We start from the raw sequence: 16,114 nt of genomic DNA, 5'->3' as shown, positions 1-16,114 counted from the left end.
AGGTGAAAGTATATGTCTGGAGCAGTTTCAGTGTTTTATGCACAAATAACACAGAAAGTGTAGCTGTGCTGGGAAGAAAAGAAACAAGAGCTGCACGTCACCCTGGCACCCCTATTTAGTGTTTTACTTTAATAGCCACAACGTAATAGCTCCACAAGAGCAGCCTCTTAACTGTTCTGTGAAGTAGGGCTTTTCATCACTTGAGCTACTCTAGGAGTTCTTGAAAGACACTCTGCAGGTTAGGAAAGATTTGGAAGTCTATAATTTTACATCAATCAATACTACTGATAAATTACTAGTCACAAGAAGGGACATGAAAAACACAACAGGACAAGCTATCAGTGGAGAATCACCAGTGCTCCAGATACAGCTATATTACACAGAGAAGGGAAGAAAAAAAAAAAAAATCATTGAGCAGTAAAGCTTATTAAGCAGCCAAGATTGAGAGGAACAGAGCTGATAGATGCTGTGGAAGAACAGCTGGGCTATTACACTGTCAGGTAAAGGCTGCACCTCCAAGCTGCAGAGCACCTGGAGCAGGCTGCTTGAGGAAGCAGAGATCTAGTTTGACCTCCTTTGGAATGCTTACTGTGGGAAGGAGGTGTGTTAGGTTACTGCCAGGACTTTGTAGCAGTTGTGGAAAAAAAAACCAAACACAATAGACATTTTGGGGTTGTAAAAACCTTTGCTTGCTCTTGTTTGGCCTTGTTCTTCTCCAGCCACACTTACCCCTACAGCCTTGGTGCTGGAATCAATTTCTCTCTGAAGAAATAGAAGTGACTATAGATGTCCCTACCCATGACAGTTTTAATTTGCCAGTTCCTTAAATTGCAGGAACTCTGCTCTTCAAAATTTCAGTCATACAAAGGAAGGAGCTTAAAAATCTTCCACAAGTTTTCCATGTTATCTGTGTGCCGAGGGAAATACACAGTGCATGCCACACTGAATTCCATAGGAACAGGTGAAAGCTGCAAAGGGACAAAATGCTTTCTATTTTGAAGTGATTTCATCTACACACTGCAGTGAAAGTTGCTTAGGGTTTGTCAGTCTGAGGTTTAGTGTAGCAGCCTTGAATCACACATAATGGACCTGATCAGGCTGAGACTGAAGGCAATTGCAAAAATATCTCAGTAGCAATATGTCCAAATTGGGGCAGCAATTTAGAGTTGTAAGGATTCCTGATCTCCGACTCTAGTAACCCAAGCTTCTTTTCAGTGCTTCAATACACACAGGAAGATGACTTTTTATTCAGAGACAATCGCATTTTCTGTGGAATTCCAGTGGGCTGGGGACTGTTTCTGGAGCCACTGCTGTCTGGAATGGTGTTTGCTGTGCATATAGGCAATTTAATCTGGCTTGATTACTTGGCTGATATCAAAGTATTGTGAAGTATATATGATAAGTAAGACAAGGACTTAGCTAGAAACCCAGACTCAAAGGCACTGTAATTTGGACACCAATGTATTCAGTGCAGTGCTGAACTGACTCTCCCCTCTTTATCACACAAATTCTGCACAGATAAATAGTCCTGGTTTCTCTCTAATGTAGTACTTACACAGACATCCTTTTCTTATATCCAACACCTTTTAAAGAAGCTGTGGTAAAGGCTTTCCATGATTTCCTAAGCTTAGCTGGGATCAAATGCTTTGTGCCTGAAAACAGGGCTGACAGCACAGCAGGTCTCTGAGTAAATGTCCATAGTTGTGCTGTGCTCACACAGATGCAATTCAAGGGAAGCAGCTGCCTGGCAGCCTTTTATAGACCTTATTGAAGGCTGTTTGCCTTCCTGTAGAATGGAGGATGGTAAAAGACACACAGGCAAACAAATGATGAGATTTGATTCTGCACTACTTGTCTATGAGTCTATTCCATACTCTATTAACTTTTGTAATGGGAAGGCTAGAGCTCCTTTCAACCTCACACAAATCCATACCTACATGACCCATGCTGGGATTAGTTCAGAACTGCATTATGCTTTACATTTTGTGCCTTGGGGATTGGAGATAGGACTGCTGGGGAAGGAGCAGTTAGGAGAACAGGTTGGGAAGATGAACTAAACCATTGCCTTCTGGCAAGGTACTCTGGCAAAGTGAAGGAAATCATGATCTTTGCTTGGAGCTGTACTTGTGCCCTGTCACCTGCAGGAATCTGGCAGATGATGGCAATTAGACTCACTGCTACTCTCAGTACACTTCAATAAAACATTATCTTGATACAACATTAGGAGAAATAGTTTTCTCCAAATTCATCCAGGAATGAAATAGGAGTCAGGCAATATGTCCCCTGTACTTGGGGAACAGCAAGTACTTATGCCTGAAGAGTGACTTGAAAACTGTCAGTCTGTGTTTCAAGTTTTTGACTTGCTGGCTGCTGCTAATGCAAAATACAAATACAGGGCAGAGAGCATGGTCTAAACTATGGAAAGATGAAAGTTTTTTTTTCCCCCGAATTTCAGTGTTTTCTGACATTTTTGTTAATCTAAATGAGATTGGCTGGGGAGTAGGCATGGTTTGGAAAGAGACTGCTTAGATTCATCCCTGATTCCACTGACATACGGTAAATAGCCATAGTGAACGTACTGCAGTTGGTACAAAGTGAAAGAATGGAATAGAATACCTCAGTTGGAAGGGATCTACAACAAACACCTAGTTCAGCTGCCTAGCTGGGAAGGAGGTGGTTTAAAACACTGAGCACATTGTCATGCCCAAACTGAGGACTTTACTCAGTCAATGGTTTCTAATTCCTTACCCTGCTTGAACTTTCTCCTGAGAACCAATTTCACCATGCTATCTGTGACCACTTCTTAGTGAGTTGGAATACCAATAAGAATTGTGTTCTTCTCTCACTGGTACTCCCTTTAAAAATCCCAGTGCCTTTTGATGAGTATGGTGTGCCCTACAACGTCTCTGTAATGTCAGGAAGAACACAGGAGCAAATCTGACTTTTCTTAGGAATGAAACAAGCAGAAGTAACCACTTCTGTGTGGGAGCCCCTATTGGTTTCCAAGGAAGGGCTTTTTTTTAACCTATCATCTTCCCTATTTTAATAGTCACAATCATAAATTAGAGATACAATTTTAGTGTCTTGTTTGTTAATCCCAAGAAAATCATGATAATGTCAGTGTAAACATGCTGCACTTTACAGATGTAGAGGATCAACAGGGTAGGCTTTGAAATCAAGAACTCTAAGGTCACCCGGTGTCATCAGAAGTGTTTTAATACAAAAAACTATAATCACAGAATTGCTGGCTCTAAACTGCTGAATTCCCTTAGAGAAATTTTATAATGCAAAGGAGTGTAATCAGGTTTGATTTTTCTTTGCTAAATCTGCATGCAGATCTGGGAGAGGAAAAAAAACCAACCAACCAAAAACAACAACAAAACCCAAACCAAACCACAGTTAGTCTGAGCCAGACAACATCAACCTTAAAAGAAAATGTAAACCAATACCTTAAAATTATATTTGTGCTGATTGTCATTTATGGGGGGAGGAGGGAAGCTCTATTACACTGTCCTTTTTCCCTACCATGTTTTCTGCATAGGCTATGCAGCATTTAACTGCTAAAAATAATGTGGGGAGTTTTGGGGTTTTTTTGTTTGGTTGTTTTTGGTTTTTTTTTTTTGTGATTAGAACTTTATCTCAAGCAAAACCTGATCATCTTCTTGGAGAACAGGTAAACACAAGAAGTTGGATGTGATTTTTGGTCTTGCAAACTGTTTTCCTTGTAGCTTAGAAATATCTGTCCCAGAAGAGCAAATATTTAATTGGCCTGAAAACACTCAGGCTTCAGAAAGCTTCATTGATATGCATGATGTTATAATATAGAATTTCAGAGTTATTTCTGATTTACAAAAGCAATTAGAAAAACACATGAATAATTGTTCCTGAAGAGTTGTTGCTAGATTTGGAGGAGATGCAGTTGAATTCAGATTGTTCTGGGTACCATTACAAAAAGCAGATACTGAGGTTATGCATCTGATCCGATTTTATCATGTATTCAGTGTTGAAAAGGACAAAAGGGAGCCCAGGACCATGTGAATAAGCACCCTATATATTCAAGGCTTGACATAGATCATATCAAAGGTACTGGAAAATTGCCATTGGTTTCCTTGAGTCTTTGCTGGGCCTTGAGCACACACCTAGGCTTGATGCCATCTGATCCACTGGGCAACATTTGATTTGCCTACAGAAATGCTGAATGCTCTCTGGATGACTGTAGTGAGCCAGACTCCTTAGTGGTGCCTGGTAACAGGACAAGAGGTAATGGGTGCAAACTGGAACACAGGAGGTTCCAAATAAACACACAATAGGAGCAAAGGCACTGTAGCAATGAGTACACCAAACACAAAAATTCTTGTCAAGCTGTAATATTTTAGTGCATTTGTACAGAAAATGACTCTGAAGGATGAAGTCTGGCACTATTCAAGTGCAAGAGTTCCAGAGGAACAAACAAATCACCAATTAATGTCTTATCAGTAGTTTAATGTTAGTTTCTTCACATCTCACACTAACACAGCATAGTGTTTATTCTAACCTTCTACCTATGCTGGCATTTAAACCCAAGCCAGTTTTCACAAACCAAGGACAACTGAATTTCAAAGCTGTGATAATCCTTACAAGAGTCAAAAAGACATGTCAGTCTAGTAGGACTAATTAATGAATGCAGACAACTCACTGTTCTGTAAATTGTTAGAGCAGTTTTGATTCATGGAAGGCCTTGTCATATGAAATCATGAAGGACATCTCAGAAGACTCATCAGACTTTTGGTCTATATGGAGGGAGTCTGATTTAACAAAGGAATAGAGCAACTCTTAGAGTTTTGAGTATTTTTTTTCATGATTTTTTCTGCCTTCAGTGGAGTTCCAAACTGCTCCTGCTTATCCCTTGTTTGTAGTCTATGAATGTGCTTCTGGTGTGTAAAATGATCTGACTGGGGGTTTACTGCCAAACTAGTTTTGCTTCCCCCTATTTGGAAGGTCACTTTAAAATACTTTCACATGAATAAAAGCAATTACATTGACAGGATGTAAGCCCTTAGCTGAGGTAGAAGATAACTTTTCTTGGCTGAAATGTGTTGAAGTGTAAATGCAATTTTCCTTTGTTAATGCAAAAGTAGATAGATTAACATTAAGTACCATGCTGGTCTGTTAACCCAAAAGAGAACAGAAAGACAACGATTTCTATATTTCACTGCTACCTTCTGACAGAAGGAACACAACCTCAGAAATATGATATTGGTTTTGCTTTTGTCTGGATGACTAACTCTTTGAATGTGAGGAATAAACAAAAGAATGACAAAGTGATGCTTTCTGACTACATTTAGGATGAATAGACTTGGGTCAACATTTTGAAAGCTTCCTTCTTTTGCAAATGTTTTCCCATGAAAATAGTGACAAACCAAATAATTTAAGTTAGGGATATCAGCAGGTGATAGTCTGTCCATGTCTACCTATGGAAAAATACCACCCTGCCTGACTTTATCAGCTCTCTAAGCTCTGAGACACATGGCACAGAGTCTTATCCACAACATTCAATCCTGATCAACTTTTCCTTGTAAGGATTATATTGGGTTAAAAGACAGGTGATATAAGTAAGGTAAAAATCACAAATAGTGAATGAAAGTTCTCTTGCTTCATGTAGAATTTGTTCTTAGACTTTTCTAAACTAAAAGAAGGGTGGTAGATATTACAGAGGAACATTATAGAACCATGGAAAGGTGGGGGTTGGAAATGATTTCTGAAGTCCACTCCTCCTGCAAGAGCAGGGTCACACAGATTAAATCACTTAGGATCACATCTTCCAGACATGGAGACTTCACAGCCTCTCTGGGAAGCCTGTTGCAGTGCTCTGTCACCTTCAAAGTGAAGAATTTTCCTTATATTTATGTGGAGCTTCCTGTGTTCCAGTTTGTGTTGCCACTTGTCCTGTCACTGGACACTATCAAGAAGAGTTTGATTCCATCCTACTTGCCCATTAAAATCTTTCTACCTGTATATATGAAAACACACAAACCCTTGCTTCAGAATCCTATCCCTTCTACCTCTTCTTCCCACGCAACAGGAGAGAAGCCAAAAACACATCTTCCATTTGATTTTTGTCATCTGTGAGTTTCCCCTATAGAGCAGCACAGACTTTGACACAACAGAAATGCAGATTATTTAGTAAAGATAATTAATGTAGGGTGTTTTTTTTTTTTTTTTCAAAACCTGTTTCCCTTTGGAGGAAATTTCACAAGTATTTTTTGCTACTTCACATCAAAAGTTTCTAATGGTACCTTTTTTTTTTTTTGTGGAAGGGAGAGAGGCAACTCTTGGTGTTTGAAGATCAAGTGACTCTAGACAGACCTTAGTATTTAGCAGGTGATTGGTATACCTTGATGTTAAGGGCAACAAAGCTGGTGAAGGGTCTAGAGAACAAGTCTTATGAGGAGTGGCTGAAAGAACTGGGATGGTTCAGTCTGGAGAAGAGAAAGCTGAGGGGGACCTTACTGCATTCAACTACCTGAAAGCAGGTTGTCATGAGGTGGGGGCTGGTCTCTTCTCCCTAGTATCAAGTGATAGAACAAGAGGAAATGCTCTGAAATTGTGCCAGAGAAGGTTATGGTTGGATATTAGGAAAAAACTTCTTTATAGAAAAAGGGGTCAGGCACTGAAACTGGCTGCTGAGGGAGGTGGTAGGGCCATCGTCCCTGGAAGCGTTCAAGAAATGTGTCCATGACACTCTGGGACATGGTTTGATGGTCACGGTGGTCCTAGGTTGATGGTTGGTCTTTTCAACCAAAACAGTTCTATGTTATAGTGGTTTTCCTTGCTGTGCTTTTACAGTGGAGTTATTTCAAGTTGCAGCCGTGGATGTATTTGTATTTATATAAAAATACACACGCACATGTGCGCGTTCACTGCACACCCAGCACAGCCCCAAAGCTGCCCGGGGAACACCCACATCCCGCCGGCAGGTGGCGCTGTGTAGCCGGCCGGGCCCGTCTCCCCCTCCCCAGTGGAGCCCCCCAAGGCCGCGGTAGCCCAGCTGGCAGGTGGCACCCTCGCAGCCCCTAGCCTCGTCCCGGGACGCGGGAGGTAGAAACGCGGGGGATCGGAGGGGGGCGGAATTTATCTCCTCGTCTTTCCCTTCTGCAAACTCGGCGAAGTTCAGTCCCTCCGCGCTGCAGGGGATGAACCCCGAGACGGGAAGCAAAGACAAATCACTTCACCCTATGGTAGCTCGTACCCCTCTCCCATCCTCTCCCGGGAGGCAGGAGCGGATCTGTCCTCTCCACCGCCACCACGCAGCGGAGAGCAGCGCCGGGCGTGGTGCCGGCCCCGGGGCAGGAGCAGGGGCTCCGCGCTCCTGTGCGGAGGTCTGGGAGGAGAAAAATCGGAGGGAGGATCCGCGAGGATCCAGGTAGATCCAGCTTTTACCGCTTACCGAAAGCCACCAGCATCAGGACCTCCGCCTCCTCCCTCCCTCCCTCCATGTCTCCCTCCTCCCCCAACTCCCTCCCTCCCCTACCCCTCTGCTATGAGAGACAGACCAAGTCGCTGCTTGCCTGCCAGCAGCGGTCTCTGCAGGGGCAGGCGGATGGCTTTCATGTGGCGGGGTGACCACTAGCCCTGCGGACGCTCCCGGGACCGGGGAGGCGGCGGCGGGCGGGCAGCTGCCCCGGAGCCGGGGTGCCTGCCGGCGCGGCCCGCGGGATGCTGGCGGCGGGGGATGCGGAGCCGGCCGCGGACTAAGATGGGGGGCGGCCACTCCCACAGGGCGCCGGTCTTCGACGAGAACGAGGACGGTGAGTGCGGAGCTGTCCACGGTACCGCGGGCCCCGCCCGTCCGCCGACGCCCCTGGCACCTCGGGGCCGCGGGCAGCGCCGTCCGTCCGGGCAGGTGCCGGTGACCTCTCCGCTCCCCGCTGGGAGAGGTCTGGAGCCGCTCCCGCAACGGGCTGGGTGCTGTGGGCTTTGCTGCCCGGGGCCGCAGCAGGGAGAGTCCCGCTTTGTTCCACCCTTCAGCCCGTTCAGTGGAGATCTGCTCGCAGACGAGCACGGTGTCATTCGGGGCTTAACACATGGCAGGTAACTTCACACAGGCGTTTGCCAACAGGCATTTGGAGATGGATGACCGCTTTTTTTGTTTTCATTTACTGTTGACTTTTTGCCCACCTGCCCCTTTTGAATGGTGATGACTCTCTTTGTTGGTACTTCTTCCATCACCTCTACTTTCTGAAACTTTTTAAAGCTTGTTCTATTGCTCTGAGATTTTTTCTCCCTGCCTGGATAATATGTTGTAAGGAAGTGGGTCTTGTAAAGTTTTCAGAAGGCAATCAAAAAGTTTGCATAAAATATGGTATTTCTTCACTATTTGTACGTTTTCATATGTAGACCATATTTAACTGAAATTATGTGCATATTATCACTAGAAATATTTTTAATGCTACCCATGGGATAGATGTTGTTGCCTATCTGGGCAATGGGTGCTTAATCTTGAGTATACTCCTTCCCCAAAAGTTCCCAGTTTATTTTGTTAGGAGGTGATTCTGTCTCAACAGACTATTACATTGCTTTGGCTTTGTGAGGATGATAACAAATCAAAAACTTGCTCTTCCCTATATTTTCAGGACACATGGAGATATTTGCATTGTTTTGCTAATAATAAGGAAATAATTAGATGTATGTAAAGTACTTAAAAAGGTGAATACACATTTATTTGCCTCAACAAAGCTTAAAGAGATATTTAATGAGGTTTGATTCACAAGACTCCATGGTTTGTGTGGAGAATGGGACAGGTTATTTACTACTTGTGTATTGTGGTACAACAGCTATGATCTTCTTGTACTGTTAGAAAATGTCAATCATTTAACATAGATCATGCTATGTAAACAAGCAAGAGAGAAAGAACCCCACACACTTCCCTTCCTGGCAGAACCCTGACCATGTGCAATTAGTCTTTTAAATCTTGACATAACACACCAAGAAATACTCAAGAAGGAAAGCATGACATTAATCCTGTCTAGACAGCCTCAGGTAAAAAAAAAATAGCCATGCCTTTGCCTCTGTATGACTTCTGATTGGGGTCTCTTGAGTTAGCAGTGTCCCTGAATTTATTTTTTTTTAATGAGATGAGGCTATGGTCAGGTTTTGAACAAAGTGAACTAAGTTCAGTAGTAAATTATTGCTGGGAAGAATTCATGCCACTTAGTCCTTTTTCTCTTAGGAAAATATTTTTGTAATGCAGACATTATTAATACCTAATTTTAAAAAAGCACATTAAATATTTATGGATTTCTATTAGGTCATTATTTATTCTTTTCTTAGTTGCTTTGCTTTTCCCCACCATTATGAATGTTCCCAACAGCATCTCTATTTTTTCCTTATATTATGCTTAGAAAAACCATCTAGTTCAGAAGAGTTCACTGCTTTTGAAACAATAACCTATTTCCTACTCAGCTTACAAATTATTATTCAGGATGGCTTGTTCTCAGGTACCTAAAATAGGAAAATATCTCTTTGAAAACGTACCTTACCAGGTTTAATCGAAGATCAAGCTGTGTTTCTTATTCCCCCTAGTAGCTATGAGATACTGTTTTCCACAATATTTGGCTCAATATGAAACTAAAAAGAAAGATAAAAAACGCAAAAGACAAAGTACAGCAAGAGAAAGTAGATTCCTTTCTTGAGATGATACAATTTTACTCAGTTCAAAGAGAAGTGGAATAAATGAGTTGTGTATGAATATGTAGGCATAGTAGACATGAAGCTACTTGGTGTATTGTTTCACATCACAACTGCTTCTTACTGCGAGCAAAAGGAGCAGGAAAAAAGTATTGTCATTTTATGTTTGCATGTGTTAATGATGGATGTAGAATAAAACACAAATTTTGGAAGAATAGGTTGTAAATCATGAAAAAGTTACTTAGTGTAGCACTTAACAGAGGAATACGTGGAAATAGGACATGAAAAACATCCAAGTACTGCCTAACAAGCCTACAGTGTCTATTCTAGAGCTGCCACTCATGTTTTCTGTCTAATGAGACCAAGTGTTGATCCACTGAGTAGATGTGAAATCTATAGGCTGTATATAGACTCCACACCATGGTGAGGGTAATAAAAAATGACCCAGCCAGCAGGATGGACTGCATGCTATAAATCCCCAGGTATCACAGACAGCATAACGCATCATTATCGTACACTGATGATTTTAAAGGCCATACAGACCATTTTTAAACTAGCTATATCTGTTCTCTATGTTCTATTTTTGTTAGAAGGATCTTCTAGAACTTGTCTTTTAACAGTTAGGAACATCTGTTTTCTTGTTTAAATGATTTTTAATCTATTTATAAGATTTGTATTTAATTTAATATTTTTGTTAGCTTAAACAGGTCTTCAGCCTCCATGATTACTTCAGTGCATTGATAGCAAACGTCCTCTTTTGTAAGAATAACTCTTCTAGTTTTCTCTTATTTCCACTGGTTTTCCATCTCTTGTGCCCCTCACCTGCACATGATTGAATCTGTCTTGGCTGTACACAGATAACCCAAATTACACACAATTGCAGGTGAGTTTTCAAGAGGACCTCATGCTGGAAACACTACCTCCTGATCTCTATTGGAAGAAAGTTTCCTGGTACAGCCTATGATTACAAATGTGCTTTTCATGGATGTTTCATATGGATAGTTCAGTCATGCTGTGGTGTTAGCACACCAGTGCCCTGTTCAGTAATTTCCACTGATGAGCTCCAATCTGAAGCAGAAATTTTTAGTGTTCCTGTGTGCGTGATCTTGCATTTTGCATGGCTGATTTTCAGTCTGTTTCTCTCATTCATGTTCTCAAAGCTGATCACCCACTCCCTTCCTTGTGATGCTCTGATTCTTCATTACTTTACCAATGCATTGTATTATTACCATTCTCATCAACTCCATGCCAGTTATCAAGTCCATTGAATATTTTTGTCTCAGTATTCAACTGGGTTGTTTCCAGGCTTCATCTTCTTTGCTGCTAGCCCTCATCATCCTCACAAATCCCATTTCAAAATAACAGTTCTTTTCTCTGCTACCCCCCCTTGCATTTTGCCAGTTAATCTTCACCTTGTCCAGCTTTGCTTACTCTTTCTTATACATCACTTCACTGAAATAGAGAAAAATGAAATCTAAGCTAAGTCTACCATCTATAAAATAGTTTTCTTACCAAGGAAAAGTATCTAGTTACTCTTGTGCAACCAACTTGTGTAAACTCATGCTGTATTTGTCTCATTTTTTACTTCTTAGCCTTGGTTAAAGCACAACAAGACCTAGAAAAATTGAATTAAGAGTCCTTTTTTTGCCTAGAATTTCTACTCTGGCTAAAGAAGCTCAATGGAAATTATGTGTTTCCTTTCTCCATTGCTATGTATATTGGATAGACACAACTAGGTCTGGTGCAGCAGCATTTCTACTTCTAATAAAAGCTAGGTATTTTAATGGCATGGAACTGTAACGTTTTTTCCAGACATTTAGAAAAGGTTTCAAGCTAAATACTACACTAATTATGTAGTCACTTCAGCACATGGGTAATAGGAAAACAGTTTCATTTGAGTTAATCCTGCTAAATTATAAGGAACCCTTTACCTTGAATATTCTCATAACAGTTATCCGCTCCTGAATATGTGTATCCAGTACTAGCATCAAGACACAAAGGAGTACACTTCTGATGTTCAGCTCTTCAGAAACAGCCATAAGTTCACAAGAATGGCAATAGAAAGGCAAGAGGGCTATTCACCACTGATAAATGTTATTTGCAAATTCTCAGTAAGCGTCATAGGTAACAAAAGCATTAACAACAGCCTGGTGATTGTGAAGAGTATTTTTCATGCTGGGTTTGTTTGACTCTGCTCAGTTGAAGCTTCCATGACATTTAACAGGTGAAAGTGAAATAGCAGAAAAGAGTCATTTAGCAAAGAGCATGTTCAGGACAGATATTACTACTACAAAATAGTAACAACTATAGTGTGTTGGAAAATACAGAAGAAAGAGTAAGAGACAGAAGTGCTAGAGGCTAGAAGCTGGTCCTGTGAAGTGACATGGCAATTGTGTTTGATTATTTGGGGCTTCAAAAGTCAGTTTTGCTACACTTACTTGTCAGAACAAGTGCACTGAACTTTCAAAGAGCTTGTTTGTATTTTTGTAGTACGTGATTTTACGTTTATAGAAAATATGTATTTCCAAAGAGCCTTGCACCACTTTGCAAATGTCAGTGTGACATGCTGTGCCTCAGTACCATAGTCTTGCACTAGGGAAATGAGGCATAATGGCAACATGCCTTGGCTACTCCTTGATTCACCATAGTGCTTGTGGATCTACTGAACTTCAAGCAAGTGCTGAAGTCTCACTGCTTAGCCGTGAGTCATCAGGCTTGGCTTCATTATTCTGTAGCCTCATAACTACAGAGCTCAATGGAAACAGAATATAGCATCCATCCTTTGGAGTTAAATTTTAAATTCTAAGTTGCAATTTAAAATTGATTTCTACCTCTCTGCTTAAGAAAAGCCTTCAGCTTACACGTAGGATTGTAAGTTGTTGGTGAGATGTAGAAAATATTATTAAATGACCAGCTGCTGAAAAGATCACCTTGCACTAAAAGCATAAGGAAAAAAAGATACAGATCCTAACAAAAAGGCCTATAATTAATATGGATTCAGGTAGCTAAATTCAGAGCATAATGGCTGAGTTTATGCAAAGTACAGTGGAAGCTGAAGAACTGTATAAGTGACACGGGGAAAAACGACACCCGAGGGTTTTACTTGGAACCAATTTAAAGCAATGGCTAAATGTCAAAATGAGTCAGCCTGAGAGGAGAGTATGCAGTGTCCAGTTATTGTCAGTGATATGATAGTGCTCACCAGCCTGCCACCACAAAGCTGTAATGGATAATGTCTGAAGCAACTGCAAAGAGATTGAATCATGAGGCTAATAACATCCTCTTGTCAAACTAATTGCTTCATAAAATAGAGCCCTACAGAATACTTAGATTCTAAACCCTTTATTTAGCTAGTTTTTGTTAGTGAAAGTAACAAATACAGGATGGGATTAACATTTCTGGTGGATTTTGGTTTTTTTTCATGTATATTCAATGGTAAGTTATATAGCTTTTTTTCTCAAAAAGATGAATATTCCAATTCCCTGTCATGGCAAAACATAGAATCATAGAATCAAGAAGGCTGGAAGAGACCTCAAAGATCATCGAGTCCAACCTGTCACCCTAAACCTCATGACTATCTAAACCATGGCACCAAGTGCCACGTCCAATCCCCTCTTGAACACCTCCAGGGATGGTGACTCCACCACCTCCCTGGGCAGCCCATTCCAATGGCCAACCACTCTCTCTGTGAAGAACTTTCTCCTCACCTCCTGTAACTTTCTCCTCACCTTCCTGTAAGAGGAAGGGACAAAAAGTAGGGGACTCCTCCACTGATCTTAACTGGAGAGGCAAGGACTTTCTGTGGGGTGAAGAGCAGCATAGGTAAGCAGTATGCACATCAGGGGACTTGATCTCTCTCGAGCACAGTTCTGTTTAATTTCATGAACAAGGTAAACTGATTACCTTAAACTACATTACTTACTGCCTAATGCAAGCCTATCTTGAGCTGTTGCTGATTTGCTGTTCTGGACACTGGATATGTGTGTACACGTAAGCTTCTCTGCAGCTGCAAGGAGTAAAAGATTATTATCCTGCAAAGATCAAAAACTTGCACCAGCAATAAACATTGTTTTCATAACTAAAGCATATTCTGAGTTTCCCTGTACTCAGTCACAATTTGGTATGAATAACAAATAGAGGGTGTTTGCAAGAGCAGAACAGGCTGATGTCTTGGTTTTGTACTCCTTTAGTTAAAGAATGAAGCTGATTTACTCTCTTGGGTTCAGTCTCTAATACGCCGTTTTGAAGAATAACACTGGCTTTCATTTATCTGCATTTGATTCCAGGAAATTACTTCCTTCATAGAAACACCTCTTCATATCAAACACTATTTGCAGATGGGCACAGATGGGGCAAAAGATGGGGCACATCTTCTCAGTGCAAGAGAAGGCTGAGTATTAGCATGTTTATCAGGACCAAGAATGGATCCTTTAATTATATTATTTCATGGAAAATCTTTTGTCTTCATTTTAAACTCTTAGAAATAAACATCACACTGTATAAATGATACATCATGTGTATAGAGTATAACAATATACTGCACACCAAGTGTGGTGGACTTTCATTGTACTTCTACGTGATGGGGTTTTTTTGATAGGTGGTAGTACTGCACATTTATAAACACAAATTTCTGGAGAAAAGAATGAAGGCATCTGTTGCTTCACTGGTGAGTACTACCAGGTTTTCCCTTTTAGATTCCTCACTTACCAGGATCTGACCAATATAATGCATGTGACTGTTTTCAGATTGTCCACAGGAAAATCTTACTGTCATTGGGGCCTGTTACCTTTGGCAGTCAGCATTCACCTGATGTTTCCTGCAACAAGGGATTCTTAAGAGTAAGGGTGTACTTTTATATCAGAGTCAATGATTTTCTTCCTTTTGTTCCCAAATAGATTATTTTCCACCTCAATAACCAGAAGACTTTTTTACACTGTAATCATCTCTCACCTGATCAGTTTGACCTTCTCTTTAGCTTCCTTACTTTCCACATTGTTCTTATCAGTCTGTGCATTTTCATGAGTAAATTAAATGGTCTGAACAACAGGCTAGTTTTTGTGAGGCAGTTGGACAACTTGAGTTCTAACCACTGGAAATCTGAACTAAAAAAAAAAAATTCATAAAAATCTGATGTCTCTTCTTAAATCACTTTCTCAGTTCTAGGGGTTGTCAACTTTCTATGTTTTCCAATCTGTCATTGTCTGTCAGGAAATCTAGCAATATGCAACCAAGGTAAGCTTACTGAGGATCTGGCCCTCAGGGTCATGGTTTAGTAGTGGACTTGGCAGTTTTAGGTTTATGGCTGGACTCAATGATTTTAAAAGGCTTTTCCAACCTACACGATTCTATGATTTCAATTTATTCCACTCATGTTCAGTCCATCAGGGTTCTTTTTTTTTCCAGTTTTGTATGTGTTTAGTTTCCTCTTGAGCTAATGGAAGATTCTACCTACAATCATATTTTTTTCCTACACCCTTTTTCTATGATGTCTGTCACAGGTCTTGACATAAGAGTACCAAAATCCGTAATATTTTTATTCTTAGAAATGTTTTACCCAGTTTTCTGGCATTGTTTTGACATTAAGTGTAATGTAGACACATAGTTACTTTAATTCATAGCCAAGACAAAAGCATTTTCCCTTTAAACTGAAGGAACTCTTCTTAGGAAGCATTACTAGAGTTGGTGACAGCCTACTCCATAGGGTTTTAAGGCTTTAATGATAACTAAAGCATAGTTGATGAATTTAAAATTTATTTCCCAAATTTTATATCCCTATAAATCTTTTCTTTACAGTATCATATCGTAATAGAGACGTCTGCAATATGCTGCAATGGGTAAAAAAATATTTTTCCTTCTTTCTCCTGCTTTTTCAGTGATAAGGGAACACCTACTGCTCCTTATTTAAGACCTAAAAATACAATCTGAGTTAATCCTTCCAGTAATTATTTTTTTTCATTTTGATATCATTTTGCATCCCTTGCTGAGATGTGAAAACTGTTCTTAGCCACCCTTTTAAACTAGAGACGCAATATAATCATAAAATCACCATTAGCCTCCTGAGTGTCCTTCACACCTTTCTGAAACTGTCCTCTGCTTTTCCCTGAGTTGTTTTCACAGAAACAATGAATGAATGACAATTGGGTTTATGCCTTTTGGGGTTAGGTTTAGATCTTTGTCCTAGCAGCAAAGCCTGCAAACTCTTTTGGGGAAATAGGACATCTTGGGTACTGTGATCTGCTACACAGAGACTAAAGTCAAAGAACAAAAGCTCATCAAAGGATCCTTTCTGACAAGTAGGGGAAAAAGTCATTATTTTACATCCAGCTTCACTGTTTTAGCATGTGGAAACTACAGAGACAGCTGCACAATCTTATGTATATGGAATTGCTATAAAACAAAGTTAGCCTTTACTGAGATTGGTTTGGATATAATGGGAGGAACAGACTAG

At 40.6% G+C, this 16,114-nt stretch overlaps 1 protein-coding gene across 1 annotated transcript in view; it reads left to right on the top strand.

Annotated features, from left to right (window-relative positions):
* The first annotated feature begins 7,711 nt into the window (after positions 1-7,711).
* STK32B (serine/threonine kinase 32B) overlaps positions 7,712-16,114 on the top strand; it is a 120,137-nt gene continuing 111,734 nt past the window's right edge. Inside the window, exon 1 of the mRNA XM_054391527.1 lies at positions 7,712-7,787. Coding sequence (XP_054247502.1) covers positions 7,712-7,787 — 76 coding nt within the window. The remainder of the gene's footprint in view (positions 7,788-16,114) is intronic.

This window comes from Indicator indicator, chromosome 23 (genome assembly GCF_027791375.1).
Source record: "Indicator indicator isolate 239-I01 chromosome 23, UM_Iind_1.1, whole genome shotgun sequence".
Lineage (NCBI taxonomy): Eukaryota > Metazoa > Chordata > Aves > Piciformes > Indicatoridae > Indicator > Indicator indicator.
The sequence above is the reverse complement of the archived record's forward strand: the minus strand, read 5'-3'. Positions and strand labels throughout refer to the sequence as shown.